General features: G+C 43.1%; 1 protein-coding gene and 1 pseudogene across 1 annotated transcript; one reads left to right on the forward strand and one right to left on the reverse strand.

Moving 5' to 3' along the window:
- Window positions 1-9,085: 9,085 nt before the first annotated feature.
- On the reverse strand, window positions 9,086-9,203 carry LOC126420203 (5S ribosomal RNA; annotated as a pseudogene).
- Window positions 9,204-18,670: 9,467 nt separating this feature from the next.
- LOC126419605 (uncharacterized) lies at window positions 18,671-20,711 on the forward strand. The gene is made up of 3 exons (XM_050086794.1): window positions 18,671-18,676; window positions 18,908-19,046; window positions 20,188-20,711. The coding sequence occupies exons 1-3, from the start codon at window positions 18,671-18,673 to the stop codon at window positions 20,709-20,711; spliced, it is 669 nt and encodes a 222-aa protein (XP_049942751.1).
- Window positions 20,712-24,950: the final 4,239 nt, after the last annotated feature.

Raw genomic sequence — 24,950 nt, forward strand, 5'->3', positions numbered from 1 at the left:
TGTTTATTTCATTCCTCAGCGACTTGTATTTCTGTATTCCTGATTTTCCCGGAACATGTTTGTACTTCCTCCTTTCATCAATCAACTGAAATATTTCTTCTGTTACCCATGGTTTCTTCGCAGATACCTTCTTTGTACCTGTGTTTTCCTTCCCAACTTCTGTGATGGCCCTTTTTAGAGATGTCCATTCCTCTTCAGCTGTACTGCCTACTGCGCTACTCCTTATTGCTGTATCTATAGCGTTAGAGAACTTCAAATGTATCTCGTCATTCCTTAGTACTTCCGTATCCCACTTCTTTGCGTATTGATTCTTCCTGACTAATGTCTTGAACTTCAGCCTACTCTTCATCACTACAATATTGTGATCTGAGTCTATGCCTGCTCCTGGGTACGCCTTACAATCCAGTATCTGATTTCGGAATCTCTGTCTGACCATGATGTAATCTAATTGAAATCTTCCCGTACATCCCGGCCTTTTCCAAGTATACCTCCTCCTCTTGTGATTCTTGAACAGGGTATTCGCTATTACTAGCTGAAACTTGTTACAGAACTCAATTAGTCTTTCTCCTCTTTCATTCCTCGTCCCAAGCCCATATTCTCCTGTAACCTTTTCTTCTACTCCTTCCCCTACAACTGCATTCCAGTCGCCCATGACTATTAGATTTTCTTCCCCCTTTACATACTGCATTACCCTTTCAATATCCTCATACACTTTCTCTATCTGTTCATCTTCAGCTTGCGACGTCGGCATGTATACCTGAACCATCGTTGTCGGTGTTGGTCTGCTGTCGATTCTGATTAGAACAACCCGGTCACTGAACTGTTCACAGTAACACACCCTCTGCCCTACCTTCCTATTCATAACGGATCCTACATCTGTTATACCATTTTCTGCTGCTGTTGTTATTACCCGATACTCATCTGACCAGAAATCCTTGTCTTCCTTCCACTTCACTTCACTGACCCCCTACTATATCTAGATTAAGCCTTTGCATTTCTCTTTTCAGATTTTCTAGTTTTCCTACCACGTTCAAGCTTCTGACATTCCACGACCCGACTCGTAGAACGTTATACTTTCGTAGATTATTCACTCTTTTTCTCATGGTAACCTCCCCCTTGGCAGTCCCCTCCCGGAGATCTGAATGGGGGACTATTCCGGAATCGTTTGCCAATGGAGAGATCATCATGACACTTCTTCAATTACAGGTCATGTGTCCTGTGGATACACGTTACGTGCCTTTAATGCAGTGGTTTCCATTGCCTTCTGCATCCTCATGTCGTTGATCATTGCTGATTCTTCCGCCTTTAGGGGCAATTTCCCACCCCTAGGACAAGAGAGTGCCCTGAACCTCTATCCGCTCCTCCGCACTCTTTGACAAGGCCGTTGACAGAATGAGGCTGATTTCTTATGCCGGAAGTCTTCGGCCAATGCTGATTATTTATCAAATTTAGGCAGTGGCGGGGATCGAACCCGGGACCGAAGACGTTTTGATTATGAATCAGAGACGCTACCCCCTCTTTTTTTTACATTTAGGGAACGTGTACAAATGAGAATTCTAGTAACTAAATGTTACAAGTAAGTGCTACAACAACAAGGTGGCTTAAAAAGTAATCAAAAGATATAAATCTCTGATGTAATTCCAACTAAAAGGCTCTTCAATATGTAACTGGTTCCACTTGAAGCCTCGCCATCGTTATCTGATATCTCCAGTAGCGCCTTTGAAGGGCATCTGCAACGGAGGCATTCTGCTTCGCTAGTGCCTCCAGCAAAACAGCATCCTTGCAGCAGTTTGTCTCTTCCTTCTCTCATGGCTGACAAGGCAGAACGTTCAGCCTTATCCGCCTCTGGGCCTAATGCAAGCTGTTATTTGGCTTGGTATTGATTGATAGAGTTCTTAGATGTCCTCGTCAGCGATATGGTGCCAAATTCTGTCCAACTGGCGCGTCAGGTTGTCAAAATGACGAGATGGTTGGAAGGCCCTGCCCATAATACTCCAAATGTTCTCTACTGGGAAGAAATTCGGCGACCTTGCTGGCCAAGGTAGGGTTGGGCAAGCACGAAGACAAGCAGGAGGAACTCTCGCCGCGTGCAGGCGGGCATTATCTTGTTGAAACGCAAGCCCAGGGTGGCTTGCCATTAAGGGCAACAAAAAGGGGCACAGAATTACCATGAAAAGAAACGGCAGCCCAGTCCATCACTCCATGTTGTCGGGCCGTATAGCGGGCGACAGTCAAGTTGGCATCCCATTGCTATCAGGGGCATCTCCAGACAGACCTCGCTGGTCATCAGGACTCAGTTCGAAGTGGGACTTGCCACTAAAATCTCGCCACTGAAGACAGTTCTACTCCAGTCATCCTGTGCTTATATTTAAGCAAGATAATGCCTGCCCCCACTTGGCGAAAGTTTGTTCTGCTTGTCTTTATGCTTGCCTGAGTTCGCCACCAAAATCGCAGGATCTCTTCCCAACTTAGAATATTTGGACCAAATGTGTAGGGCCCTCCAACCAGCTCGGGATTCCGACGAGCTAACGCGCCAAATGAGCAGAAGTCGGAACGATATCCCTCAGGAAGACATCCGACAGCTATCAGTAAATACCAATCTCAATAACTGCTTGCGTAAGGGCCAGATATAGACCATAGCGATACTGACCTGCTCAATTTGTGGAATTGTTTCTCTTGAATAGATCATCAAATTTTTCTGAAACTATAATCATTTGATTATCTGTACATGTACACCACATCTACCGACTTCCGTCCCATTGGGATAATTCCTATGCGGTGGGCCTTTTCTTGTCTTAGAGTTTACATTGTCAGTCAACGCGTCCTTTTTGTCAGGAAAAATTTCAGTATTTCATGCTGAAACAACTGAAGCGCGCTCTTTGAGATTTTCCGTTAGTTTCAAAAGGCGGATCTGAAAACATCGACTGATAAATATCGATATTTTTGTTTCCATACCCATACCTGGTCCAAGTTAACAAGCGGCGCGACAGTGATGAACCATCAATTTACTTTCATCATCTACGAATATATTTTTGAGCAATATTGTTACGCTTTTCCTACATGCACGTCCCCTTGTTTGTTATCAGCATTAAAACTGTTGTGTCATAAACGGACGTCGAATCCAAACATCAAGAAATGTTTAAAACCTTAAAAATGACACATCCTCGAAAAATAAAATAAAACGCGGTACATATACTGTTGTTGTTGTTGTGGTCTTCAGTCCTGAGACTGGTTTGATGCAGCTCTCCATGCTACTCTATCCTGTGCAAGCTTTTTCATCTCCCAGTACCTACTGCAACCTACATCCTTCTGAATCTGCTTAGTGTATTCATCTCTTGGTCTCCCTCTACGATTTTTACCCTCCACGCTGCCCTCCAATACTAAATTGGTGATCCCTTGATGCCTCAGAACATGTCCTACCAACCGATCCCTTCTTCTGGTCAAGTTGCGCCACAAACTTCTCTTCTCCCCAATCCTATTCAATACTTCCTCATTAGTTATGTGATCTACCCATCTAATCTTCAGCATTCTTCTGTGGCACCACATTTCGAAAGCTTCTATTCTCTTCATGTCCAAACTATTTATCGTCCATGTTTCACTTCCATACATGGCTACACTCCATACAAATACTTTCAGAAATGACTTCCTGACACTTAAATCAATACTGGATGATGTTAAATTTCTCTTCTTCAGAAACGCTTTCCTTGCCATTGCCAGCCTACATTTTATATCCTCTCTACTTCGACCATCATCAGTTATTTTGCTCCCCAAATAGCAAAACTCCTTTACTACTTTAAGTGCCTCATTTCCTAATCTAATTCCCTCAGCATCACCCGACTTAATTAGACTACATTCCATTATCCTTGTTTTGCTTTTGTTGATGTTCATCTTATATCCTCCTTTCAAGACACTGTCCATTCCATTCAACTGCTCTTCCAAGTCCTTTGCTGTCTCTGACAGTATGACGAAAAAACAAAATTAAATTTACATTCCTGTATCCAGAATACCCGGAATTTTAGTACTTGTGAACAATGCGTACCTCTTAATGAAATAAAGATTACAGGTCAACAAACTCCGGGTATTGCCAATAAGCCGTAACAAAATTAAATGAAGCTGCTGGTCGATTTACTGGCGAAACTAACAAATGTGCAGGTGGTCTCATTAATAAGGGTATCAGTGGTGAGAAATGTTGCCTTCCTGGTGAACGAAGTTACCCTGTCCGTTTCCACATCACTAGATGTACACATGTCTGTAAGCCGCAAATGGCTATTGGTGTAAAGAAATCACAGTTGCCAAAAGCTTACTTCTTCGAAATGAAGGTGATGGATAGGAACTGTCGGGCACAAATTTAAAGTAGCATATTGCGTTATACACTCCTGGAAATGGAAAAAAGAACACATTGACACCGGTGTGTCAGACCCACCATACTTGCTCCGGACACTGCGAGAGGGCTGTACAAGCAATGATCACACGCACGGCACAGCGGACACACCAGGAACCGCGGTGTTGGCCGTCGAATGGCGCTAGCTGCGCAGCATTTGTGCACCGCCGCCGTCAGTGTCAGCCAGTTTGCCGTGGCATACGGAGCTCCATCGCAGTCTTTAACACTCGTAGCATGCCGCGACAGCGTGGACGTGAACCGTATGTGCAGTTGATGGACTTTGAGCGAGGGCGTATAGTGGGCATGCGGGAGGCCGGGTGGATGTACCGCCGAATTGCTCAACACGTGGGGCGTGAGGTCTCCACAGTACATCGATGTTGTCGCCAGTGGTCGGCGGAAGGTGCACGTGCCCGTCGACCTGGGACCGGACGGATGCACGCCAAGACCGTAGGATCCTACGCAGTGCCGTAGGGGACCGCACCGCCACTTCCCAGCAAATTAGGGACACTGTTGCTCCTGGGGTATCGGCGAGGACCATTCGCAACCGTCTCCATGAAGCTGGGCTACGGTCCCGCACACCGTTAGGCCGTCTTCCGCTCACGCCCCAACATCGTGCAGCCCGCCTCCAGTGGTGTCACGACAGGCGTGAATGGAGGGACGAATGGAGACGTGTCGTCTTCAGCGATGAGAGTCGCTTCTGCCTTGGTGCTAATGATGGTCGTATGCGTGTTTGGCGCCGTGCAGGTGAGCGCCACAATCAGGACTGCATACGACCGAGGCACACAGGGCCAACACCCGGCATCATGGTGTGGAGAGCGATCTCCTACACTGGCCGTACACCACTGGTGATCGTCGAGGGGACACTGAATAGTGCACGGTACATCCAAACCGTCATCGAACCCATCGTTCTACCATTCCTAGACCGGCAAGGGAACTTGCTGTCCCAACAGGACAATGCACGTCCGCATGTATCCCGTGCCACCCAACGTGCTCTAGAAGGTGTAAGTCAACTACCCTGGCCAGCAAGATCTCCGGATCTGTCCCCCATTGAGCATGTTTGGGACTGGATGAAGCGTCGTCTCACGCGGTCTGCACGTCCAGCACGAACGCTGGTCCAACTGAGGCGTCAGGTGGAAATGGCATGGCAAGCCGTTCCACAGGACTACATCCAGCATCTCTACGATCGTCTCCATGGGAGAATAGCAGCCTGCATTGCTGCGAAAGGTGGATATATACTGTACTAGTGCCGACATTGTGCATGCTCTGTTGCCTGTGTCTATGTGCCTGTGGTTCTGTCAGTGTGATCATGTGATGTATCTGACCCCAGGAATGTGTCAATAAAGTTTCCCCTTCCTGGGACAATGAATTCTCGGTGTTCTTATTTCAATTTCCAGGAGTGTATTTATTTTCATTTGCTGAAGGGCTGTTCATTTGTACTATGTAGCTACTGATTAGTACCTTGTCCGTAGAAGTAAGAAGACTTCGTCGTTGGAACTACTGACTACCTATGCGGATTAACAATGGGTGGTACTTATTTCATTCAATTAATTTCATAATTACGACCGTAAATAGGCACCACATTTTAGCATGGACATCTATATAGTCTACTGTGACATAATTCAGCTGATCGGTATGGCTACAAATAGTTGCACATGTCGGCACGAATGACGCCTGCCGCTTGGGGTTTGAGACCATCCTCTGTTCCTTTCGGCAGAAGGCTGATTTGGTGTAGGCAACTAACAATGCTCGCGGGGTGCAGGCTAAGCTATTTGTAACATCGTACCCAGGGTCGATAGTGCTCCTTTGGTTTGGTACAGTGCTGAAGGACTAAATGAGAGGTTCAGACGACTCCGAGACTGTACCAGATGCGACTTTATCGACCTCCGCTATCAGGTGCAAATTTGTACGTTGCCGTTAACAGATCAGGCGTGCGCCACATGCAGGAAGCGGCTACTAGGGTAGCAGAGTACGTGTGGGGTGAGCATGGAGCCTTTTCAGGTTGGAGGGATGCCCCCTTGGAGTCAGAGACTAATTTCCCGCCGTATTCTCTGAGGATAGTCGTCCTCGCAGATCGGATATAGAAAAGATCATTAAACTGCAGGAGCTTCCAAGGAAAGGTTTCAGAATTAATATCGCGCATTGAAAGTTATGATGAACAAATGGTGTTAGGAACATTAAGTTTATTGAAACCGGAAGTGAATAGCAACAATTCTAAGCCCAGATTGGAGTATTTATAGCAACGATAGGTTAGTTACCAACGATAGCGATGTATTGATTGCAGTAAAGAATTCGATAATATCTAGCGAGGTTATCACCGATTCCAAATGTGAATTAATCTGAGTGAAGTTAAGCATCAAAGATCGGTCAAAAATAGTAATCGGATGTCTTTATAGACCGTCTGCGTCAAAGACTGTAGTGGTAGAGCGCTTCAGAGCGAAGTCGCAGAATATTGTTAGTAACTTTCCCCTGTAATAGGGGGCAACTTCAACTTGTCAGATACGAATTTGGAGAGTCGTGCTACCTCACTGGTGCCAGAGACAGGAATTCGTGTGGCATCATTTTGAATGCCTTGTCCTAAAATTACTCCGTGTAGGCAATAAGAGAACCAACACGAGAAGGAAAAGTCTTTGACTTTCTAGCTACAAAGAGACGTACTCACCGAATCAGTTAACGTAGAGGCCGATATCAGTGATCATAAGGCTTTTATAGCAACTGTGACTACGGGTATCACAAGGAATGTCAAGAAAGGTAGAAAAATATTTTTGCTCCGAAGGACTGAATTGCAGAACATCTCATTTGTCAACAACAAATATTCATTGCTAAAGATGAGGACGTGGAACACAAACGGAAAAAAATTCAAAAGCACCGTTCAATATTCCTTAGCTCCCGAGCAAGGTCTTAAGGGATGGGAAAGACACTCAGTGGTTTAACAGCTCTGTTAAAAACTGCTACGTAAACAAAGAGAGCATCACACAAACAGGAGAAGTCAAAACGTAGCAGACAAACGAAAGGTGAACGATGGGAAAATGAACGTAAGGAGATCAATGAGAGAAGTGTTCAATGACTTTGAAAGTAAAAGTTTGTCAACCGATCTCACTGAAAACCCGAAGAGCTTTTCGTGTTAAGTAAAATCAGCAAGTCGGTCGAAATCAGTCGCTCAGTGACCATACAGGCACCAAAACGGAAGATAACAGAGAAAAGGCCGATAACCTAAATTCTGTCTTCGTAATTTCTTCACCGCGGAAAGTCGTAATAATGTTCCTACTTCCGATCACGGCACGAACATCCAAATGGCAGATATTGAGATAATCGATAAGGGAACAGAAATGCAACTACAATCGCTTAATGGTGGAAAGGTATCAGGACCAGATGAGATGCCTATAAGACTCTAGAAAGGTAATGCGCAAGAGCTTTCTCCCCTTCTAGCAGCAGTTTATCGTAGTTTGTTGGTCCAACGAAGGGTACGCAGGGATTAGAAAAAACGGCTGGTCTTTCCCCTTTTGAACAAGGGTCGTAGGACAGATGCACATAATTATATGTCTGTATCGCTGAAGTCAGTCTGTTGTAGTATTACGGAACATGTTTCATGCTCAATATGACGTTTTTGGTGGACGAAAATCTCCTAAATGAAAATCGACAGGGATTCCGCTAACAGAGATCTTGCGAAACTCAGCTCACTCTGTTGTCTACGTCTACATCTACATCCATACTCCGCAAGCCACCTGACGGTGTGTGGCGGAGGCTACCTTGAGTGCCCCTATCGGTTCTCCCTTCTGTTCCAGTCTCGTATTGTTCGTGGAAAGAAGGATTGTCGGTATGCCTCTGTGTGGGCTCTAATCTCTCTGATTTTATCCTCATGGTCTCTTCGCGAGATATACGTAGGAGAGATCAATATACTGCTTGACTCCTCAGTGAAGGGATGTCCTCGAAACTTCAACGAAAGCCCGTACCGAGCTACTGAGCGCCTCTCCTGCAGAGTCTTCCACTGGAGTTTATCTATCATCTCCGTAACGCTTTCGCGGTTACTGAATGATCCTGTAACGAAGCGCGCTGCTCTCCGTTGGATCTTCTCTATCTCTTCTATCAACCCTATCTGGTACGGATCCCACACTGCTGAGCAGTATTCAAGCAGTGGGCGAACAAACGTACTGCAACCTACTTCCTTTGTTTTCGGATTGCATTTCCTTAGGATTCTTCCAATGAATCTCAGTCTGGCGTCTGCTTTACTGACGATCAACTTTATATGATCATTCCATTTTAAATCACTCCTAATGCGTACTCCCAGATAATTTATGGAATTAACACGAAAGTTGCAGATAACTGCGCCCAGGTTGCTGCTGTGTTCCTCGACTTCAGGAAGTTATTTTACGCCGTACCCGACTGCTGTCTAGTGAAAAAAAAAACGATCTTATCGAGTATCGGGCCACATTTGTGACTGGCTTCAGGACTTCCGTTGCAGACAGAACTCAGCGTGTCGCTCTTGAAGGAACAAAATCTACAAAGCACTCCGTCTTCAGGCCACAAGTGGCCCATCGGTACCATCCGACGGCCATGTCATACTCAGCTGAGGATGCAGATAGGAGGTGCGTGTGGTCAGCACACCGCTCTCCCAGTCGCTACAATGGTTTTCCGTGACCGGAGCCGCTACTATTCGGTCGAGCAGCTCCTCCATTGGCATCACGAGGCTGAATGCACCCCGAAAAACGGCAACAGCGCATGGCGGCCTGGATGGTCACCCACCCAAGTGCCGGCCACACCCGACAGCGCTTAACTTCGGTGATCTAACGGGAACCGGTGTATCAACTGCGGCAAGGCCGTTGCCCAACAAAATCTACAGTTGTAATGGTAATTTTCGGAGTATCCCAAGGAAGCCTGGTAAGACTTACTGTTTACAATGTATATAAATGATCTAGTAGAAAGCGGTGGAAGAATTTTGCGACTGTTCGCAGATGATGCGATTGTCTATAAGAAACTATCCGCGCGAGAAGACAGTATCAAATAGTTCAAATGGCTCTAAGCACTATGGGACTTAACATCTGAGGTCACCAGTCCCCTAGACTTAGAACTACGAAAACCTAATTAACCTAAGGACATCGTACACATCCACGCAAGAGGCAGGAGTAGAACCTGCGACGGTAGCAGCCGCGTGGTTCCGGACCGAAGCGCCTAGAATCGCTTGGTCACAGCGGCCGGTAAGACAGTATCGATTTGCAAAATAACCTACAGAAGACTGAAGAATGGTGCAGTCTCTGGCAGTTGAGCTTGAACGTAAATAAATACACTCCTGGAAATTGAAATAAGAACACCGTGAATTCATTGTCCCAGGAAGGGGAAACTTTATTGACACATTCCTGGGGTCAGATACATCACATGATCACACCGACAGACCCAAAGGCACATAGACACAGGCAACAGAGCATGCACAATGTCGGCACTAGTACAGTGTATATCCACCTTTCGCAGCAATGCAGGCTGCTATTCTCCCATGGAGACGATCGTAGAGATGCTGGATGTAGTCCTGTGGAACGGCTTGCCATGCAATTTCCACCTGGCGCCTCATTTGGACCAGCGTTCGTGCTGGACGTGCAGACCGCGTGAGACGACGCTTCATCCAGTCCCAAACATGCTCAATGGGGGACAGATCCGGAGATCTTGCTGGCCAGGGTAGTTGACTTACACCTTCTAGAGCACGTTGGGTGGCACGGGATACATGCGGACGTGCATTGTCCTGTTGGAACAGCAAGTTCCCTTGCCGGTCTAGGAATGGTAGAACGATGGGTTCGATGACGGTACCGTGCACTATTCTGTGTCCCCTCGACGATCACCAGTGGTGTACGGCCAGTGTAGGAGATCGCTCCCCACACCATGATGCCGGGTCTTGGCCCTGTGTGCCTCGGTCGTATGCAGTCCTGATTGTGGCGCTCACCTGCACGGCGCCAAACACGCATACGACCATCATTAGCACCAAGGCAGAAGCGACTCTCATCGCTGAAGACGACACGTCTCCATTCGTCCCTCCATTCACGCCTGTCGCGACACCACTGGAGGCGGGCTGCACGATGTTGGGGCGTGAGCGGAAGACGGCCTAACGGTGTGCGGGACCGTAGCCCAGCTTCATGGAGACGGTTGCGAATGGTCCTCGCCGATACCCCAGGAGCAACAGTGTCCCTAATTTGCTGGGAAGTGGCGGTGCGGTCCCCTACGGCACTGCGTAGGATCCTACGGTCTTGGCGTGCATCCGTGCGTCGCTGCGGTCCGGTCCCAGGTCGACGGGCACGTGCACCTTCCGCCGACCACTGGCGACAACATCGATGTACTGTGGAGACCTCACGCCCCACGTGTTGAGCAATTCGGCGGTACGTCCACCCGGCCTCCCGCATGCCCACTGTACAACCCTCGCTCAAAGTCCGTCAACTGCACATACGGTTCACGTCCACGCTGTCGCGGCATGCTACCAGTGTTAAAGACTGCGATGGAGCTCCGTATGCCACGGCAAACTGGCTGACACTGACGGCGGCGGTGCACAAATGCTGCGCAGCTAGCGCCATTCGACGGCCAACACCGCGGTTCCTGGTGTGTCCGCTGTGCCGTGCGTGTGATCATTGCTTGTACAGCCCTCACGCAGTGTCCGGAGCAAGTATGGTGGGTCTGACACACCGGTGTCAAAATTGTTCTTTTTTCCATTTCCAGGAGTGTATAATATATTGCGTACAGGAAAAGAAATCCACTACTGTACGACTACACTATTGACGGCAAATTGCTGGAAACAGTATATGCCTAACATATCTAGGCGTAAGTATTCAGTGACTTTAAATGGGGTTACCTCATAAAACAAACAGTGGGAGAAGTAGATGCCAGACAGATTCATAGGAAGATTCTTCAGGAAGAGTAACTCATCCACGAAAGAAGTGATTGATAAGACGCTTGTTCGATCCTTCCCTGAGTATTATTCATCTATCTGGGACCCTTTTATTGAGTATTATTGAAAAATCTGGGACCCATACCAGGTAGCGCAGGTAAAAGAGAGAGAGGGAGCGAGAGAGAGAGAGCGACGCGTTTCGTCACGGGATCGTTTGGTCGGCGTGAAACGTTTACAGACATGCTCAACAAAGGCAGACGTTACAATACAACGGAGGCGCTGTGTGTCAATGAGAGGTTTCCTATTGAAATTTCGAGAGAGTACTTTCCACATACATCTAGCGAATGATCACGATGAAAAAATAAATTGAGAAATTCGAATACAGAGACTTGCCAATAATAACTCTCACGCGCCATTCGCGCAAGTGGAACGGGGAAGGGGGAAGATCAGCTACTGGTAGCAGAGGTACCCTCCATCACACACCGTCAGGTGGCTTGCGAAGTATCGATGTAGATGCAGAAGTGTTGTCAGCAATAAATGAAGTTGTCTCTCAGTTGTTCCATAGTCGACAATAAGTTTAAGTGAGCGGTGATGCATGGATACGGTTTACTTAGAATTTTGCGCATTGTGAGGTTTAAAATCATAGTGAATAGTGTGGCGTGCACAGTATTCATGGCTTGATTATGTGTTGTGATATTTCAGCGAGATCACCAATAAAACCAGACATCTTATTGTCAACGTAACAAGTCGTTTGATCTCAACATTGCTTTTCCCAGCTAATAATCGTCACTTTGCTACAGAAATCTCCACCTGAGGTTTGAGTAGCAATGTCGTCTGTAAAGTAGTGTAAATGGCACTAAATTGCAGATCGTTTATCAAATTTATACTACTGTTATATGAGGTGGAAGCACTTCTCTTTAGCAAAATGAACAGTTTGTCACGGAATACTACACGCGTACAACACAGACGTGTTTTTCCTGTTAAAATATTTCATAAAAGTAGTGCGAAATAATCAGGCCTCGTACATCAGCAGATAAGAATTTATATATCGTAACGTGCTGTCTGCACTGTATTTAATGATTCAATTTAAGTTGAATTTGTCTTTTCAAAGTAGTAATTATTTATAACCAACAACATTTGTGTCTGATAAAATTTCTATTGAAAACTGCCGCTGCAATATTTTACTAAGATGGCGGCTGACATGAGACAATCACTTATCGATTGTCGCGTCAGAACCTATTTTACCACAAACAAATGATATACATTAAATCATTTTGCTTTAGTCTCATTATGCATTAACATTTGAAAATATTATCAATGAAAATTGCTTATTACTTTTCTACCATTTACTAATAAACTGCGCTGTAAACGCTAACGCTAATGGCTGCGCTCATTAGTAGCTTAGCGGAATAATTAACACTTATATAGGATGGGAATTACAATGGATTAAACTCTGAAATAAATTAAAATCATTTCACATCCAAAGTAACTATTTAGCAAATATTAATTAACGACACATTACAGTTTCTTACAGACCTCAGTGCTACATCAATCGCGTCCAGTCAGTTCAATGGTTCGAAGAAGAAGCCTCATTCATCTACAATTATCACAAATAAACAAAGATGATTTGCACTGTCTATTTTCCATGAACATGGAGATATTATTGACACAGAAAATTAAATTATTACACAAATTATAATTACTTATTATTATTTTTAGTGTCGATGAAGTCCTTTTGATTGATAACACGATAATGTTCGATCAAATTCCACACACAATTCTGTCGTGAAAATTATTCTGAGTAAAATATAGTCGTGGATATTACGATAGGGAGAAAAAGCGACCGATTTTCCTAAGTTATTTATACCTCTTAACGAACAAAGACCGAAAACGGAAGTGAGAAAATCGAAAGTAAAAACTTTTATCGAATTCATGGCAACCTGACAAAAAATACAATTTCATAAGTGGAACTGATAGCATAAAAGGAATGTTTCGAACGGACTGAGTGTCATTATACCCATGGTTGTTTGTTATAAAGCAGTTACACGCGATCTTTGTTCAGTCACGTATAACACATTGCAGTCATCATGACATTCATGATTCAGTAATTTCAAAAACTTTCTTGAATCCGCAAAAATGCATATGAATTTTGAGTGGCATGAAGAAGCAATTGACGAGTCATAATATTATGACAGACAAAACTAAGAGGGTAAAACAACTCGTCAATGAAACTCTTGCACTATTAGTACATATTAATTGCGTTAACTTGAAATTAAAATGTTTTTTTTACCTATTATTTTGCGCATTACATATAAATTCAACGCTGTTTTTGATTACTTATAGCAGTTTAGAGTACAGTCAGATGTCAAAACTTTGCGAGAAAATTTTGAGAGGGCCCTAAAAATGCGACCTATATTTATCAAAGAAACCAAAATGATTTACTTTCAGAAGAAAACTAGGGTATACAGTTTTACGGTATGCATAAATGTGTGTGAGCGAGAGCAGGATATAGTTTTCACATCAATCGATTTGAAAATCAGTGTCGAAGCTTGTGATAGTGGTCCAGAATTGCAAAATATAGGAAATATTGTCCGTACCAAATTTTTAAAGGCATCAAAACAATTGACTGAGATAATAAGGTTTTTCGAGGGGACCAATAGAAAATAAGGTAAATGGGGGGAAAACATAACATTTGGGAATGTAAAAACATGTTACCTTGTTTATAACATTGGCCGAGGAGTCGACATAGGGTCTGAGCATAGCTTGTTGGTTGCGTATACGGAAATCAAATCGAAAACAAATCAGGGTAAACACCAAGGACAGGACGCACAGTGCAGTATGAAGTTCAGCCAAAAATCCTGAAACTTGTCAGTATGCACTGAAAGGCAGCAACAGATTTGAAATACTTGACGAAACAATAGAAGAAGTCAATGAAAGTAATACAAAAGGCATAAGTTTACTCTAGACGGACTTACGAAGAATTAGAACAGGGCTACAGGGAGATACAGAAGAGATAAGAGGCTGTATTTGCGGTCAGAAAGAAAAACAACATCCGCAAGGGAAGGGGAATCAGCTGCGGACAGTAGCTCTTCACGAAATCAACAGTAACATTATCGCTGGACCACGTATATAGTGCAGGGTTGTAAAGAATATTTCGGCGACCTATTGAGCTGTTCTGGATTGAAAAACAAACTAGAGAAAACATGCCCTGCAGCAGATGAACCTCTTGCAAATGACCAGCGTACCAAGAGATAACCAACAGTTTGAAAAGATTCAAAAACATAAAATCGGCTTGAACTGACGGAATACTAATGGAATTGCTGACATAGGGCGATCACAGTCTTCATGAAAAATTCTTCCATCTTATTCATAAAATTTGTCGAGATGGAAAAGTACCGGATGCATGGAAGAAATGAATCACAATGAAAGGCATAAACGAAACTGCAAGAAATGTAGAGGAATTTCTCTGCTGGACACAACACAGAAAGTATTGTCACGCACTATATTGCAAATACTCACCCATTATACCGAGGTCGCAACGGAGGAGTACCCTGTTCAAGAAACTAAATGAAATCGCCATGAAAATACGTTTAAAAATTAATGGAAAAAAGACAGAATACATGAGGACACAAAGGGAAAACATGACTACAGAAGAACGTGATGACATTCACATTGGAAACTACACTTTCAAGAACACTCCAAACTTCAAATACCTTGGTATACACATAAATGAGTGCAACAGAAGACATGCCGATACGAAATTAGACTACGGAACATAAAGAAAGCTTACATTTCCCTCAGACCGTTTATATCCTGCAAACTTCGGACTAGGAAAACCAAGCTGAAATGATACAACATAGTCATCAGACAGTCTGCAGAAACACTGTAGATGTTCCAGTCTGGTCACGGGGCACACTCCCAACGTCGAAAGAAAAACGACCTTTTCTAACAAGCCTTGTAGTAAGTGTAAGAACACAGTGATCTTTGGCATCAGAGAAATGTTTTGTAACTGTGCTGCAGAAGCGAGAAACCCCGAGTAACCAGGTAAAGGAGGGACTCATCAGTATCTTGCACAGACTCTTCTTCAGATTTTTGCACCTTGTCTCTGGGAGATGTGCCAGCCCACACGCCTGTCACAATCTGCGTAATGGTGTGTAGGTCACACGGAACTCCGCCTCTTTCTGCGACGTAGAAGTGCAGCTGAGTCTTCGCTGAGAGCTTCAAAAATGTTACTACTTCCAGGAGTGAGGCACACTTTACACGACGTGTGTGAAGACCACATCTGATGGCTGCTGTGAGGAGAACAGGTGTTATAATCCTCTTCAACGCTATACGCTAGCAATGTACTGAAGGGGCGCGAACACGAATGTACGTTTTCGTGCTTTCCCACGACACGGCCAGTAGTCGCCACACACTCATTTGCTGACGGCGTGCAGGGAAAACGTGAATTCCAAATCGCCGCTGTCGGCCGCATACCCGACGATACGTTTAGCGTTCCGTCTCGTTTTGTCAGCACTAATTCACTTTCCTATATAGAGGAAAAAAATCAGTTCTGCGAACCAAGCCGCAAGTTGTGGCTGAAACGTTGTCCTACACATTATTTTATATAAATACATATTTTTCTGCGATATATAAGGAGCTGACAAGGAGAAACTTTTTCAGTTTGCTTTCCAGATTAGCTCTGCTATCTATCAGGCACTTAACATCATTGCGTTATTCATTAATTCTGATAGCAGCACTGTCCTCTTTTTGTGCTAAAGACAACCTTAATGTAGAATAATAAATGTCATTTTTTCTTCTGGTATTGTAATTATGCACACCATCGTTCCGTTTGAAACAGTGGATTATTTACAACAGACTTAATGAGAGGATAAATATATTGTGAGGCGGTAGTCGAAATAGCTAATTCCTTAAACAGCTGTCTACAAAATGATACGCGAAAACCCACTCATCGAAACCTCACTTTCAGTTGACCTAGAATCATTAAATTTGGCAAGAAACAACGTTTCACATCACAAGAAAAGGAAAAAAAAACTTCTAAAATTATTAATTTATGAGTATATCACATGAAAAAACTATTTTTAATCTTATTTGTCAATTAGTCTGTCCGTCTGTTAAGGTCCCTTTTTCTTTGCAGCAGGCTGGTGAATCACTTTCAGTGTTACATTTTGTGTCACATACTGTTACCTATAACTCCTTGCCGGTGTACAAAATGCAAACTTCCAAGTGAATGTAATCAAAAGCTTTAGTTATTTATGTCACATATTTTTACCACTCGCAAGCTCTCTCATCTAAACCTGTAGGGCCGTTGAACCATAATTATGAAGTTCGGCAAGACTAAAGTTTTCACAGTGCATCTGAAGTAAAGAAATCTGAAACTTGTTAATTTGTAATTATATTACATTAATATGTCTTTTTTTCATCTGAACATACACAAAATTCACCATCCGTCAATAATATAAAAGATGAGCATGACCGGAAGTAAACATGAAATGTAAGTCGTAGTCATGTTTTAGTAACTCAATACAAAATGTTTTATTAAATCTCTCTGTCTCTCTTTCACTCACTCTCTCTCTCTCTCTCTCTCTCTCTCTCTCTCTCTCTCTCTCTCTCTAAGTTCCCTGCTTGCTTCTTTTTGTACGTCTGGGTTAGCCTGAGGAACTATTGTAGAGATTTTAATACGGTCTGTGACCAATATCTTGCCCTTATCGGTGTCGATAACAGGCAAAAAATCATTGAGATTCTCGATACTCGGGATGGGTGAACTACAGTTTGTACAACAGTGTCCTCAATGCGCGAGTACTACTCACACTTAGCCAATACCCCGTTGTGTCTGTGTTTTTTTTTTTTAGTTTAAATTCTCATTCATATGAATATTTGAAGTTCCAGCCATATCTTTTATTTCCTTATCATTTGTTTTATTTATCGTTGGTGTAGTAACTAGATGCAGGAAACTGAAGGCGGTGTGCGTCTTTGAAACTGAGTATGGACCATTTGCAGAGAACTACTCAGTAATACTTTTAAGAACATTATTTATCATTTCTAATGTTGTTGTATATACGTTTGAATCGAAAAAAAACCACTGTAATCAGCAAAAAGAACTAATTCTGCTTGTTATATATTAGAAGATCGTTTACTTATATGAGAAACAACAGCGAACCTAAGATAGAGCCTTAGCAAACCCATACATCATTTCTCCCCTGCCAGAATAATGTGCTCGGATTACATTAGTTGAATTAGTAACGAAGTACAACTTTCCGCATCCCATTGGGTACGTATATGATCCATTGGCTGTTATACTATCAATTCCGTAAAATCTCAGTTTATATAGGAGGATATTAGGAGTTACGTTGCCGAATGCTTTACATAGATCACAGAAAATATCAAATTGTGCTACTTTGTTACATACTGAAGTGAGGTAGAGATGGTCACATATACAGATGGCGGTAGTTCAAAAATGGTTCAAATGGCTCTGAGCACTATGGGACTTAACATCTGAGGTCATCAGTCCCCTAGACTTAGACCTACTTAAACCTAACTAACCTAAGGACATCACACACATCCATGGCCGAGGCAGGATTCGAACCTGCGACCGTACTCCTAATATCGTGTCGACCGTAGCAGCAGCGCGGTTCCCGCCTGAAGCGTCTAGAACCGCTCGGCCACAGCTGCTGGCGTGGCGGTAGTATGGCGTACGAAAAGTATAAAGGGGCAATGCACTGGTGGGACTGCCATTCGTACTCAGTTGATTTATGTGGAAAGGTGTTCGATGTGAGTATGGTCGCACTACGGCAATTAACAAACTTTGAACGCGGAGTGGTAGTTGGGGTAAACACATGGGACACTCCACTTCGGAAATCTTTAGCAAATTCAATATTCTGAGTTTCACAGTGGCAGGAGTGTACCGAGAATATCAAATTTCAGACACGCGCAACATATTGGCCGACGTGCTTCCCTTAACGACCGAGAGCTGCAGCGTTTGCATGGAGGCGTCAGTGTTAAGAGACAAGTAACATTGGCTGCAATAGCCACAGAAATCTGTGTGGGACGTACGACGAACATATCCGTTACGACAGTGCGGCGAAACTTGGCGTTAATGGGCTACGGCAGCAAACTACTGACGCGGCTGCCTTTGCTAACAGTACGACATCGCCTGCAGCGCCTATCCTGCGCAGCGCTCGTGACCACATCGGCTGGACCCTAGACGACTGGAAAACCGTGGCCTGGTCAAATGAGATCCGACTTCAGCTGGTGAGAGCTGATGGTAGAATAAAGGTCGATTCACACTTAACGGAACGTCTCTGTCACGTCCGTCACGTCAAAACATTCTTCCCTGTGTTTCTAATGGCTGTGTTCACACTCTACGTCTGCGTCCCGGAACGTCTCCGTCACGTCAACGTCACGCATTCTTTCGGAGAATGTTTCCCGTCATGACGGTGAGTTGAAGTGATGTAAATCTCTGGTTTTCGAAGGACTGCCTCCATGTTTTTACTCGGCCCCTGTTTATATATTTTGGAAAGCGGGAGGTTAGGCAGATGTGGTTCGAAAACTTTGCTTGTACCTAACATGTAAGAATCAATTTTTTATAGTTCCGAGTTTCTCTTTGTTATTTATTCTAATTACAAGTAAGCTCCGGTGTTTTCTATTGTATTTATTATTTTGTTTAGATAATGGAGTTCGACGAGTATTTGATTGAATTAGTTCGTTCTCATTCAGAGCTATATAATATGACTGATAGGAGATATAGTGATTCCGTTTGTAAAGAAACACTGTGGAAGGAAATTGGAGAAGAGATGGGGCGTCCAGGTAAATGAAACGCAATTTAATTTTACTTTCTACTAAGGATTGTTAAGTGGTACGTAGTTAGTATGTGCGAAAGTTTTCGCTACAACGATGAATATTTGAGTGGAGTACCGTGTGCAGCGTTCCACGGTAAAAACATTATATACTGTACAAGGTGTTTTTTAAAACTTACAAACTCCAGCAACGTAAATACACTGGTGTTGACCGAATTTATGTTGTATTGACGTGCACCTAGCATTTCAGGATCTTTAAATTATGTACTGCACGTGGATGCTGTATACACGTAACGGAGAATAGTTCCAGTCAGTTTTATTGGGCTGTATATTTCCAGTATTTATCTGAGGGAGTAGCACAAAGTAATTTAGCAGACGCTTTTGTGCTGTGCAGTGTATAAAGCCTCAAAGTAAAATATATCGTATCTAATGTAACACTGTTGCTATAATTTCGAAATATTGCAGTAATTTAATATTTATGTAAATAACACACCATATAGAAAATCTGGCAATGCACATGGGCCACTCGTATTCTTTAAATTACAAAAGTGTTATTGCTCTATACGTTTGATCAGAATGAAACAACACTTCTTTTATGTAAAACAGACACATTGTGACTGAGTAATTACCAAAAAACCTTTTAATGGGATGACAGAATATACAATCACTTACTACATTGATTCATGTGAAAAGGAAATAAATGGACATTCATTCTTGTACCTAGTACGTAAAGAATCTCTTACCTTATTCTCATATATATTTGGAGCTAGAAAAAGATCACAGGATACAAATATGTTTGTTAGCAGTTTTGTAAATTACTAGATAAGGCGTACAAAGTTTCTTCAGCTTTGTGTAGGCTGTAATTGAACATTTTGTAGATAGTGTTTACTCATGAAAATTTTTGAACAAAAGTATGTTTTTATAGAAACCTGGATGATTTCCAAGAAATGGTGTCTATTGCCTATGTGCTGATTAACAGCATAGCAAATGAAAAGTACCTCATATTATTGGGAAGCTGTTGTAAAAATAAATGAAAGCAAACCGTGTTTGTGTCCCCGTTAAAAGTTTGGGAAGTCCCTAATTATTTTTTTAAAAAGCGTTAGACTACTCCAAGCACTCTATTAACAGCTGTATATGTTGTCTTATTTCAGGTCCTGAATGCAAGCGACGATGGGTGTCACTGAGAGACCAATTTAGAAAATGTGTTATTAAAAAACCAAATAGTGGACAAGCTGCCATACCCAAGAAGCCATGGAAGTATGAGGAGATTATGGCTTTCCTGCGCCCATACATGCTGGAGCGGCAAACAGTTTCTAACATAACTGTTGATATTTGTTCAGAGGATGAATCAAACAGTGAGGTGTCATCACCTATTCCGGACATTGAAAATAACAGTGATTTGAGGTCAGAGACAAGCAGGCCTGTCATGCAAAAGCGTAGTCAAAGTGGCAATAAGAGGAGAACTACAGACTCTGCATCTGCTTCTCTGATGAATTATATTCCAGCGACACAGCCAAAGGAAGATCACATTGACAGTTTTCTTTCAGGGATATGTGCCAGTGTAAAGAGATTGTCCCCATTGCGGCAAATACAAGCTAAAGACGAAATTTACAGAATAGTGTCTGATCTAGAAAGGGATCAAGTGTGTGAAAATATTAGTAGTGATACATCGTGAACAGTGCTGTTTGTTACACAGTTTGGAAGCACTTCTATGTATAAGTTGATTAAATAAAACGTCTCTTCACAGTGTAGTTCTGTCTTAACAACCGAATAATGCAAACAATCACCTGTTACACCCAAAGTATTTTTTGTTGTGTTTGTGACTTATTTATGCTGATGACTAGAATTTTAGAGAACCAAGCAGCCAAGTCAGAGGTGACTTAACACGAAATTAATAGGAAATTTTCTTTCAGGGTTTTGGTTAGGCTACGCCTTCTCATTTTTTGATGGTGTGTGTGTGTGTGGCGGGGGGAAGGGGGGGGGGGAGGAAGGAGGTGAGAGATGAATATACAGGGTGATTCAAAAAGAATACCTCAACTTTAAAAATGTGTATTTAATGAAAGAAACATAATATAACCTTCTGTTATACATCATTACAAAGAGTATTTAAAAAGGTTTTTTTTCACTCAAAAACAAGTTCAGAGATGTTCAATATGGCCCCCTCCAGACACACGAGCAATATCAACCCGATGCTCCAACTCGTTCCACACTCTCTGTAGCATATCAGGCGTAACAGTTTGGATAGCTGCTGTTATTTCTCGTTTCAAATCATCAATGGTGGCTGCGAGAGGTGGCCGAAACACCATATCCTTAACATACCCCCATAAGCAAAAATCGCAGGGGGTAAGATCAGGACTTCTTGGAGGCCAGTGATGACGTGCTGTGTCACGGGCTGCCTGGCGGCCGATCCATCGCCTCGGGTAGTTGACGTTCAGGTAGTTACGGACAGATAAGTGCCAATGTGGTGGCGCTCCATCCTGCTGAAATATGAATTGTTGTGTTTCTTGTTCGAGCTGAGGGAACAGCCAATTCTCTAACATCTCCAGATACTGTAGTCCAGTTACAGTAGCACCTTCGAAGAAAAAGGGACCAAAAACTTTATTGGCTGAAATGGCGAACAAATGTACAACTAAATGAAACTTTATAGCTCCTTTAATTCGCCGACAGATAGTGCTTAGCTCTGCCTTTTGTCGTTGCAGAGTTTTAAATTCCTAAAGTTGTGGTATTCTTTTTGAATCACCCTGTATACTTATTAATCATGTTAAGCCCTTACAGTGACAACCAATATTTTACTATGATATCAATTACTGTTCTGAATGAGAGCTACTGTTACATATGAAGGAACAGAAGCTTATCTGGTTATACTATTTAGATTTAAAATTTCAATAGTGTTGTAGGCAGCCAAAATCTGGTGTATCCTATTAGACATGTTTCCTATGGAGAACAGCATCATAGTAAATGAATGAATAGCTCACTGATAATTTATATGAAACTTTTTCGGTAATACCTGTATCAGGAATAAGAACTTGATTTTTTTCTTCATCTAAGTGAAACAAGAATCCAGGTAAGCTCTTTATTAACAACTTTATTAACAAATTTTGGCATTTTATGAAGATCCGAAACTATGCCGATAATAAACCAATAGACTACAAAAGCGCCTCTGGCGAGTGTATTATGAACCACCACACGACGTTGTGTCGACGTTGACGTGCCGTCTAGTGTGAATGCTCAGAAATTTCTCTGACCGTCGACGGTCCAAAACGTGACGGTGACGTTCCGTTAAGTGTGAATCCTCCTTTAGAGTGTGGCGCAGACCCCCCGAAGTCATGGATCCAAGTTGTCAACGAGGCCCTGTGCAAGCTGGTGGTGGCTCCATAATGGTGTGGGCTGTGTTGACATCGAACAGACTGGAGTCTTTGGTCCGACTGAGCCGATGATTGACTGGAAATGGTTATGTTCGACTATCTGGAGATCATTTGCAGCCTTTTTGGTTTTCAAGTTCGCAAACAACGATGGAATTTTTATGAATGAAGATGCTCTACGTATGATCCACAATTGTTCGCTATTGGTTTGAAGAACATTCTGGACATTTTCAGAGTATGATGTGGCCATTCAGATCACCGAATATGAATCCCATCAAACATCTATGGCACATAACTGAGGGGACAGTTTGTTGCGGAAAATCCTACACCGACAGTACGATCGCAATGATGGACGGCTATAGAGGTATGGCTCAGAATTTCTGCACGGGATTTCCAGCGACTTGTTGGGTCAATAACATGTCGGGTTGCAGCACTACGCCAGCAAAAGGAGGTTAGACACGATATTAGGAGTTCTCGCGACTTTTGTCAGCTCAGTGTATAATACATGTGAAATTTAGTTTGTGAACTTGTAAATGTCATTCTGAGTTGAGCAAGTCTTTTGAAATACATACTATGATTTTGAAAGGGGACAGTAGGTACCACTTTCATTAAAACTGTGTGCAATTTGTGCCACAACCTCGTTTCCCTCCTATGTGAGTCTGTAGCTGAGGACACGATTGTTTTGAAACAGAGAGGATGGCAGCGACACTCGGTTTTAGTGCAAACTCAGCTTTGCAACTGCTTGGGTCAGGGCCAGAGAAACAGCTCAATGGTGGGGAATGGACGCATCGCCCTGGCGCAAGGTGCGGCTGTTGGTAACAGGAGCCTCCTCTTTCGCGCACCAGTCACCGGGATGCAGGGGAAACGTTAGCGGTAGCATTTTTCCTGGCACCAGTCCCGCTCATTCACCATTCTTCCACATCCGCCAATTTCACGTCCGCCGCCAAAAGATACACTCTAAGACGAAAAGAAAAACGATGCACCACAAAGAAATTACCAGAATTGAATGGAAATCGATAGGTGTGATGAACATGTAGAGACAAACAAATGATTGCAATTACAGAACAGTGGGATGATTTATTCAAGAGAAGAGGTTCACAAAGTGAGTAAGTATTGGTCCACCTCTGGCTTGGCGTTGATTAATAGAGTTAATGTCCCCATGAGGGATATAGTGCTAAATTATGTCCAGGTGACACGTTAGATCGTCAAAACCCCAGCTGTTTGGAGGACCGTGTCCACAACGCTCCAAACATTCTCAAATGGGGAAAAAGCCGGCGGCCCTTGACGGCCAAGACAGAGTTTGGCAAGGACGAAGGCAACTAGTAGGAACGCTCACCGTGTGCGAGAAGACACTGGAGAGAAGTTTAAGTAGACCTCATCTTTCAGATGTAGAAACACACATATCAATTTTCATTTACCTCACACAACTTCTTTTTGGTGCTGCGATTTTTAATGGAAAAAGCTGGCACTCGCGGAACACACCAGAGTGGAGAGAGACAGTTTCCCTGTGGCTCACGCAAGGGATCGACGCTGGACACTTTTCGTTTAGACGTTGAAGAGGACACTTGAGGCTGAGATCTGGTGGAAAGCAGATCTGTTTGTGCCACAGTGTGACATTCGGTCGTGTCGGCATTAGATTCTGCGTGGTGAACGGCTTCTACGATATTCTAACTTTTTCCGATTGCGTTATGGAATTGAGGATAGAGTACGAGTTTTCACTCGTTATTTCGCGTGCGTTAATGTGTAAATCATCACGTTGGGCTCAGAACTGTTTTGACTTGGTGAATATTTCTTGAGTTGTGATCACGAAATAGACCTAATTTCGCATATCTTTGAAGATTATTTAGTTTGGGGATTTTGCTACCATTCACAAAACGCTCTCAATGTAACTTTATTGCACTGGACAAAGGTATTTTCGGTGACTTATTTTAAAAAATCTTTATAGGACCACTATCTGTTTATTTGAGACGTACTCTGTTGAATAAACATTATTCAACATAGTTCTGTGGTCTACATCGATTACAGACTTTAGAATAGAACCCCGTCTTCAGCTTTGTATTTCTGTGTATTTTATTAATTCACAATTCTAGCCAATCCATAGAGTATTTGACTGCAGGATCACAGCTATAGATTATTATTTGCAGCGAGTTAGCTGCTGGGCATGAAAGCAGACGTGCGCGGCTATACACTATGACGACATCAAACTATTCGTTTTTAAACGGCGTCGTGCATAGCCCAACTAACTTATGTGCGAGCAACCACACATGCTTTCCTCGTATTGACTGCTGGTCAGAGAACAACTATTCACCAGCAGAAAACCAAGGTAACGTCGTAAGGTCCAGGCATTCAAAGAAATCAGTGAAACAGAAATCGTTATCTGCTCTGAAAACTCTATGAAGCTAACGATAAGAAAGGGTAGGTTAAATTGTGTTGGCGATGGTGTGTTCGTTACAGTTACAAGTAGTTTATTTTGTTGTGAAATTGAATCAGGTAGTTGTCAGGTAGTGCGGATAAAGGCTATACTAGACAACCGGAATAAATTATTAATTGGT

Source organism: Schistocerca serialis, chromosome 9 (genome assembly GCF_023864345.2).
Source record: "Schistocerca serialis cubense isolate TAMUIC-IGC-003099 chromosome 9, iqSchSeri2.2, whole genome shotgun sequence".
Classification (NCBI taxonomy): domain Eukaryota; kingdom Metazoa; phylum Arthropoda; class Insecta; order Orthoptera; family Acrididae; genus Schistocerca; species Schistocerca serialis.

What these genes read in the sequence shown, in the direction of transcription:
- LOC126419605 (XM_050086794.1), top strand. An exon ending in AGAAGAGATGGGGCGTCCAG is followed by an intron (nt 19,047 to 20,187) that starts GTAAATGAAACG and finishes GTCTTATTTCAG; the next exon opens with GTCCTGAATGCAAGCGACGA.